Raw genomic sequence first — 9713 nt, 5'->3', positions numbered from 1 at the left:
GATGAGTTATAATGTGATATGTTATATACATATGATCTGTTTTTCATATCTGAGTGTAATATTCTGAGTAAGTCCACACCGTCAATGAATTTATGTTCATTAGATGTCTTACTCTCTCTATTTCTCTTCTTTTTCTATTGCTTGCTTTTCGGACGTGTGCTCGTCAGGTAGACAGCTTTGCTCGGATTTGGAGCTACCCGTCCGTGATGTTCCAGGAGGGGGGCATGAGGTGAGGCAGTACCCCAGCTTTGGAGTTAGCCACTAGGAGTTACTTATCATTTTGTGACTTTTGAAACACTGACGGCTTCAGCTTGTTCATGTCTTTGTTTAGTGTCTGTTGGCGATGATTAATATTTTCGCCCTTTCTTTTTGGATTTTGTATATGTTAGTGGCGATGTAGTTTCCGCCTTTGTTGATTTAGTTTGTATGAACTAAAGATGACTTAACCGTTTATATGCATTGCGTTATTCAGAAAATTGTGAATCAGGTTAAGTTATCATTCGATAACGATAAGTTGATTTTCCGCATTTGAGTTACTTAAAGTGATGTCCCGGAAAAGGAAGGTTTTAAAAGGAAACAATTTTATATCACCAATCCAAAAAAAAAAATTTACCCATTTTTCCGCAATGTTTTTTAGAAGTATTTTTCGGGGCGTTACACGTATGCTGCAGTCAAAGCTGCATCTTATTTGTGATGATGTGAATTATCTCAAGACAAACACTCTACAAGGTTACTACATGATGGCCCTGGTCCCAAGTCAATTGAAGTCCATGTTCAATAGCAAACAAATGAGCTAGGAAGGGGGACCCATTTCCAAACTTAACATAGAAACCTGAAAGTCATTTCCCATGGTGATTGTAGATAACTCCTCCTCCACCAATAGTTTGGTCATAAATAGTGTAGTTGTCGTCTACATTAAATTTAATACAACCAAACTCTGGATGACACCAATCAATACTAGTCATAGCTACATCCATAGAAAGGATAAGAGTATAAAACCAATACCTAAGCTCATGACGACATTCCTAACGACATAAATAGAATCTAAGGGAATAGTTCCAAAACTAGGATTATTCCGCCACCGCCAAGCCCACCAGAAACCTGCCAAAAAAAAGTCTCCCATTGTGTGATCTTACATTTTCCACCAGCCAAGACACGAAGGACTGTATAGCCTAAAAGCCTTAATCATTGAAACCCAAACGACACCATAAGAGTGCAGAATTTCAACAATCCCTGAAGGTGTGGAGAAGATACTCACTAACGATATTGCAGCAAGAATAAATAGGTGAATTAGTAATATGTCTCCTAAAACAAAAAGAGTTAATGAGCAAGGAATCATAAGCATTGAGTTAGCAAAGAAACTTGACTTTTTCTCCTCCCATAACCAAGAGATAATATTGTTTGTGGAAGATGGAACTAGAATTTTTAGAATATCTTCCTTCACATGCATAGGAATGAGAGTATAAATAAAGCTAAAATCCCAAGAACAATCCTTCGATAAGTCCTTTAATTGTAACTAGGTGTCTCAGATGTTAACATACTCCACCAAATTGCGAAGCTTGCCCAATCTAGACCAATTATCATACCAGAAGGATCAATCACCATCACCTAAAGGCAGGCTAAAACCACTTCTCCGCTCATCAATAGCCTTAACAATACTCTTCCATACAAGCGGCACATTTGGCCTAATTGGTGCAAATACCATACAACAATCCTCAAGATACATATCTTTTAAAACCTTACACCAAAGCTTGTTACTCCCTTGGATCATATTCCACCTCATTTTTCCAAGAAGTGAGATATTTGCCGAACGCGAGTCCCAAATCCGAAGGACACCAAAGCTTATTACTCCCTTTAAATTTATGTTGATGAGCAACATAATTTGAACTCCTTAAACACTTTGAAAATTCGTTAAATTTAATTGAGTCGATCTTGAGCCAAAATATAGTTTGACGTTGAACGCGGCTCAAAACTCGACTTAAGTCAATCTTTTACAATTCGAGCAAGACTGAGTCAAGTTCCACTCGACTCATTCCAACCCCTAATAATAACATAAATGGTAATCTTTTAGATAACATGTTAAAAAATATTTTTGGATAATAATTAAAAAAATAATATCAAATAACAATTTAATTCATTTTGTATAAAAAATAATTAAATATTAAATGATGAAAATGTAATAAGAATTAAAAGGACAACTAAGATCATATATTCCACCATTTCAAGTTGATTCATGGTAGCATACATATGTCTATTATTTCCCTTTCACAAAGTGGAAAAGACAAATGATGATAAACGTTAGATTTTTATTTTATCCTTATAATTTAATAAAAATATTTAAAGATTAGAAGAACAAACACAATCAATTTCATACTTTCTCTTTGATCTCTTTGAATTGAGACTGAATAAGAGACATATGACTATAAAATGTAGGTCATTTAACAAATAATGATTAAATTATAAAAATAATATTTAACCATTATTAAAATATAATATTGGCTATTTAACAAATAATGATTAAAATATTTAAATTTATATAAATTTGGCAGTGTTTCCTCTATTTTGTATGTGGTGATGACTCCAATTTTAGTGAGATGATTAAATCTTATAATTTCTATTACTTCTTTTAAAAAATGAAGTTGAGAGGTGGAGCGCAACATTAATATTTTTTGTATTATCAATTGTATCTCTAACCTTTTAGGTAAAGAATTAATTCTTTTTTGGGTGTGATCGTCTTTCCAAATGTTCCTAAAAATTGAACTCTTGACTTTTTTTGTCTTTATGAGATCTAGTAAGTTTTACATCATTAGACTAACATCTTGTTGGTGTACAATATTAATATAATCAATAATAAAAAGGAAATGCAAGTACATTAACCATTTTATGGGAAAAATTTGAATTCATCTTTAATTTTTTGTTGGTAAATTCCTCTTTAATATAATATACAAATTCAATCTTGGTCAAATATACAATTTCTTGATGCATTAATGAGTACATTGGCCCAACAATTATGTTTGGAATACATGAATCTTTATCAATCTGTCCAAACAATGATTTAATGTGACTCCATTTGTGATGGGTGAGATAGCTCAGTATAAAGCCTAAAACTTATGGGAAAATATAATGCATAAAATATTCTAATTTCTCACTACAATCTTCGTGATTGAAGCTATGCCTAGGGATATTGTGAAAGTTGCATATATCAACGATATCAATGCAAGGAAAGCATCATTCAAGAAAAGAAAGAGAGGCATATTTAAGAAAGTGAATGAACTCACAGTTTTATGTGGGATTCAAGCTTGTGCAATAATTCAAAACCCTTTTGATTCTCAATTAGAGGTTTGGCCTAACCCAGAAAGTGCTAATCAAATGATTGAGAGATTTCAGAATATATCATTCATAGATGAATCTAAGAATATGAACCAAGAAAGCTTCTTCATTCAGAGAATCTCCAAAGCCCAAGTCAAGCTTGATTTCCAGCGTCAGGAGAATCATGAGAAGGAGATGAACCTAGCCATGTTCGAGTTTATGCAAACCAGAAAGCTTCCAGAAAGCCTCACAATCACATATTTGAAGGCTATGAATGATTTGATAGAGAAACATATGAAGGAAATTGAATATAAGAAAGCTACCCTTGTTTGATTTTATGTTGTTTACATTTTTACATTGTGGTCTTATGTTGTTTGCATTATTCTGTTAAGGCATATAGCCAAATCTCTAAGAATATAGAAATTTTAAGTAAGTCATTATAATATATATTTTTAAATTCTGCAGGTGAGAGATCAAGGTACACTATGCATGAATGTTAGTTCTTTGAATTAAGGATCTATGACAAATTTTAGATCATAATTGCAACAGACAAGCATAACACCAATTCACAATTTGCGAGAATTAGATTGAGTTAACATTACTATTTTAATATTTCAGTGATGTTATATTAAATCATGACATAAAATTGAGCACTCGATTTTGTTTAGCTTGTTTTTATAAAAAAAAATTCAAAAGAAATAGTTTAATTTTATAGATACAAAAAATACTGTTTTTAAGGTTTCTCTTTACTTGCCTTCTACCTCTATATTTAACAGACACAAAAACAAAATAATAATAATATTGTGTCATGCCTTTCTTTAAATCTAAACCCCATATAAAAAAATTCAAAAGAGAATAAAAATGTGTCAGACCCAATTTCTCATCCCATATGTTTTAGGTTAATTTCTTAGTCATATAAATATCATTGATACAATGATGGTGACAACGAAATAATCTAGAGTAACACAAAAAAAGATGATAAATTATGTTTCCAAAGTTTAAAATAAGCTTTAAAACCTTTTTGACAAAGATAATAACTTTTATCACAAAACAGTTCAGACAGTTTAATTCTCTATTTTTACAACAATTTTTAAATGACTATTATGTCAAATACAAAAAGATTTAAGAAAAGTTTGAGAAAACAACTTGATAATAGTATAAAATCAAAACTCTACATATTAAAATGTAGATATATAAACTTAAATATTAACTAAAATAATCATTTTTGATAAAAAATGTTGGTTGAGCTTCATAAATTTCTTGACTTGAATTAAGATGGGTCTTGAGCACAATATTTTGTTAGTTCTAATATGTAGTAGAATTTATTTGAATAACTACAGATTTAAAGTAGAAGATTAGAACGTTCAAATAATTCAATATAATCTTAATAAATATGGAATCGTCAAAATTTAGAGGATTAACACATGGAATGTGTTTCACATACATGAGGTCATGTCACATGCATCATTGCACTTGATGTTATGTCGAGGCAAAATGAACACTTGTTCCCTTCTAGAGACAAAATTTAAGAAAGTTCTAAACTAAATTTAAGAAAGAAGATACAATATTGACATACACCGCCTTGTCCATATTGAGTGAAAAAAGAGGAAGTATGACAATCGTTCATCACTTTTCTACCCGAATAGGATAAAAGGATAAGACTTGAGTCAAGAGTGCTTCAAAACTCTAGATTCTTAAGAGTTATTTTATACAAATTCTAAACTAAGGTTAAAAGAGGATACAACATTGACATACACCGCCTTGTCCATAATAAGAGAAAAAATAGATAATATGACAATCACACACTACTTTTCTACTCGAATATGATAGAAAGATCAGAGTCGAGTCGACAATATTTCAATAACCATATAATCTTAAGAGTTGGTTCATGCAATGAATTTATTTAAAAATAATAATTATCATTAAGGGACTTCTCCCATAAATACTAATAGCTAAAACTCATGTTTTCCGCATTTGATAAATTTTAAAAAAATCTTATTTATTGACGGTTCAAATAAATATGACAACTATTAATTATTACAATATTTTTTTATATTTACAAGAATGACATTAATAACCAATTAATTTATTTTGCAAATTACAAAATGGGAATTCATTGTTCGGAAGTTATGGTAAGAGTTTTGAAGGACAAAAGACTACATTGACTGTGAGCCGCTTGTCTCATTATGACATAATAAGAAATAGTACTCCGCTCACACGCCATTTTTTATTCGAAAGCAAATGACTGTATAGTTCGAGTCGTTCACCGATCCTTCAAACTCTTAAAAAATATTAAACTCCATTTTTATGCGCAAATAAAAAACAATAAGGCATCAATTACGTAAAGCAACAAAAACATAATTATTTTTAAGAAATATTTTTATTGTGGCTAATTAAAAAATAGAAATGATAAAAAAAATTAATAAAAAAAATGTACTACACCAAACATAAAGATGAATATAAATAACACCCAACAAAAAGAAGAAAAAATAATACTAAACAAGAATAAGAAAAATATTAAATCAGAACGGAAATGAGCACGATACCAAATAGAATAAAAAATTAAAATAAAAAAGAAAGAAGGGATTTTATGAATAGTGGTGGTGCGATCCATTGTTCATCTTCTTTGTTGAGCCTGTACGGTGGGGTAGCGAAGTCCGTCATAATTGACGATGGGAGAACCTGTGACCACTGCCCAACCTCACGATGTGTGTGTGGTTTTGAGCCTCCCAAGGAGGCATGTGAGGAACAACATGAGAGACAGGGGAATCCAACATGATGCTAGCATGGGAGCACCGCATGTGGTATTGAGGACACCGGGAGGCACCACTAGGGGCTGAACAGGGACTATCTTTCAGTCTTGTCATGGTCCCACGACCTATGGTTTGGCAGAGCCACACAATGGCTTGTGTGAGTGCAACAGTGGCACTATGCCGTGCAGAGACGTATTCCACATGTGTTTATGCTATGCTCTAATGTGGTTTGAATAAGGATATGTTACGAATTAATTATGATCGTGAAATATCAATCATAGGATATTGAATCTTATGATTCTCACAATAATATAAAAATGGTGCAATGTCATACTTGAATCTATACTCTCTGATATACTCCTCTAATCTACCTTTTGAGAGAGTTTTGTTATGATGACTTTCCTAAACCAAATCTTTTGTTCCTTTTGGAATCATTACTTCCTTATGTGTTAACTTGATTCTCATTATTTCATATGGACTAACATGTTGGGAATTCACTCATTAAGCTCATATTCGTTATTAGTTTTAGAAGTCTTATCGGTTGTTAGTAATTAGATCACTTATAATGTAACCCCAAAAAAAGTAGTCGATATAATTATATCAAATAAATGATGTTCATCTTAATTAGAAACTTCTAACAATCTCTCACTTGGACTTCATATTTTCTTAAACAATTATATCACACATTCTTTAGGCGCGCATCTATTAATATATAGACTTCTCCTTAATATAATTTGGTCATCTCATATATCAACTATGGAACCACCGTGACTTTCATCACATTCAAGCGTGACTCGAACCATTTTAATATATTTAATGACATAAATCAAATATGGATGAATAACATGAAAATTTCATGCAATGTGATATCAAACATGTCTATTTCCAACTGGTCTTTCTTTATTCTTTAGTAAGTTCAATCCAAAGTATTTAATTGCAACATAATAGTTACAATGCATAATTTCAAAATAGAACAATAAACCATCAATTTTATTATACATAAAAAACTGTATATAACATCCAAAGTAAATCATAAAACATATAGATTCTCACTAAACTAAGGTATCTTAAGGAACAACACTCATATGAGTAACATGCTCATGAGAGACTTTAGGTACTAAACTCTTAGTCAGTGGATCAGCTAGCATAAAATTTGTCCATATACGCTCTATGGAAATTTGTCCATTTTGAACACTTTCTTTAACAACTAGAAGCTTAATATCAATAAATTTTGATTTGAAGAACTCCTATTATTGTTGGAGTAAAGAACCGCAAACTTGTTGTCACAATAAGTTATCATTGGTTCTTCAATATCATCGACCACACATAAGCCAGTGACAAAATTCTGCAATCATATGACATGGTCTAATGTTTTAAAACAAGTCATGAACTCCAAAAACCATGGTTGAAGGAGCTATAAGCGTATGTTTTTCAGACTTCCAAGAGATAGCACCTCCAGCCAATATAAACACATATCCAGATGTGGAGTGTCTGTTGTCTAGACATCCAGCAAAATCATAGTCAAAGTACCCAATGTTCTTTAAATTCTCAAACCTCCAATAAATGAGCATGTACTCCTTTTTTCTCTTCAAGTAACATATAACACATTTGACTGCCTTCCAGTGATGCATTCAAGGATTACTCAAATATCTTCCCAAAACTCTCACGACAAATGTTATGTTAGGATGTGTGCAAAGTTGGGCATAGATTAGACTTCCTACTACAAATGTATAAGGAATCTTTTGCATCTCGTATCTTTCAAGATCATTTTTGGGACATTGTTCGAGACTAAACTTGTCTCCCTTAGCTATATGGGTATCCTCTGGTTTACTGTCTTTCATGCCAAATCTATCCAGGACTTTATTTATATAGTTTTCTTGTGACAACCTTACGATATCGTGAGAATAATCTCTCAGTATCTAAATATCTAATATAAAAGAAGCTTCATCAATATCTTTCATTTCGAAATTTTTCGTTAGAAATCTTTTGGTCTCATGCAATAGTCTCATATCACTGCTAGCAAGCAATATATTATCGACATATAATATCAGGAACATAAATTTACTCCCACTGAACCTGTAGTATACTCAATCATCAACTTTATTTGCCTCAAAATCATACGAGGTAATAACTTGATGAAATTTATGATTCCATTGACGGGAAACTTGTTTAAGGTCATATATGAATTTCTTTAATTTGCATACCATAGACTTTGAGTGACACAAAGTTTTCCCATATATATCATTTCTTTAATGTCACCATTTAAAAATGTAGTCTTAATATTCATTTGATGTATCTCTAAATCAAAATGAGCTACAATTGCCAAAATTATTCTAAAAGAATCCTTCGAAGATACTAGAGAGAATGTTTTTTTATAATCAATGTCTTCTTGCTGAATGAAGCCTTTAGCAACTAGACGAGCGTTATATCTGTTAATATTATCCTTCGAATCCCTCTTGGTTTTAAATATTCATTTGCAACCAATAGGTTTCGCACTTTCAGGTAATTCGACAAGATCCCAAACGTCATTATCATGCATAGACTTCATCTCATCCTTTATGGAATCAATCCACTTTTGAGAGTTAGAACTTTTCATGACTTGACAGAAGTTCAATAGATCATCTTCTGTTAACCCAATGTCATCCTCATGTTCTTAAAGAAATCCAATATAATCATGAGGAATTGCAATTCTCATCTCTCTAGTGGATTTCCTTGATAGCACTTCTACTTCTTGATGTTTTTAAATTTGTTCTATATGTAATTGAGGGAGAACCGCATTGTTGTCTTGCTCTAGAATATTGTTTGAACATTATTTTCTATTACCGAATTTATTCCTTCATAGTAATAGGCATAAGAACTTTTTCACCATTAATGAGATGTTCTTCCTCAAAGACAACATTCTTCATGTTTTCTTTCTTCCGGCAATCAATTTCCTCAAGAAATCTAGCATTTCCCGTCTCAAAAAAAGTCTTGAAGTGAGATCATAAAATTTATAGTCCTGAGAGCGTTCAGCATAACCAACAAAATAACAGCTAACTGTTCTTGAGTCCAGTTTTCTTTCATGCAGCCTATAAGGTCGCACCTCAGCTGCACAACGCCAAATCTGAAAGTGTTTTAAGCTTGGTCTTTTATTAGCCCAAAGCTCATATGGAGTTTTGTTAACTACTTTACTTGACAGTCTATTAAGGATGTAAATTGCGATCTTTAAAGCTTTACCCCAAAGAGACTATGGTAAGAAAGAATGACTAATCATACTTCTCACCATATCATTATGAGTTCGATTTCATCACTCAGCAACATCATTCATGCTAGGTTTCCCTAGTATAATACAATTCCACACTCTCTAAGGAAATGTGCACATGGCCTTGGACGTTGTTCTCATGATCCATCATATCTTCCATAGTATTCACCACCATAATTAGATTTGACAACCATAATTTTCTTTCCAAGGATTGGGATGTCTCATGTATAAGATATAGGTAGTCGTACCTAAAGCAATCGTCTATGAACATAACAAAAAAATATTGTTCATTCTAAGAAGCCATAGGAAAAGGACCACATATATCTGTATGTATTAATTTTAAGACATATTTAGCTTTTTCAGCACCTAATTTTATTTTGTTTGTCTGTTTTCCTTTTATGCACTCAACA

At 31.9% G+C, this 9713-nt stretch overlaps 1 protein-coding gene across 1 annotated transcript; it reads left to right on the top strand.

The window, feature by feature from the left end:
• The first annotated feature begins 3160 nt into the window (after positions 1 to 3160).
• LOC109338111 (agamous-like MADS-box protein AGL80) lies at positions 3161 to 3668 on the top strand. Its single transcript, XM_019575252.1, has one exon. It carries the CDS (start codon positions 3172 to 3174, stop codon positions 3640 to 3642), a length of 471 nt encoding a protein of 156 aa, XP_019430797.1. The 5' UTR covers positions 3161 to 3171; the 3' UTR covers positions 3643 to 3668.
• Positions 3669 to 9713: the final 6045 nt, after the last annotated feature.

The sequence above is a fragment of the Lupinus angustifolius genome, unplaced genomic scaffold (genome assembly GCF_001865875.1).
Source record: "Lupinus angustifolius cultivar Tanjil unplaced genomic scaffold, LupAngTanjil_v1.0 Scaffold_17_127, whole genome shotgun sequence".
NCBI lineage: Eukaryota > Viridiplantae > Streptophyta > Magnoliopsida > Fabales > Fabaceae > Lupinus > Lupinus angustifolius.
Note: the sequence above shows the minus strand (reverse complement) of the source record. Positions and strands in the feature narration are given on the sequence as shown.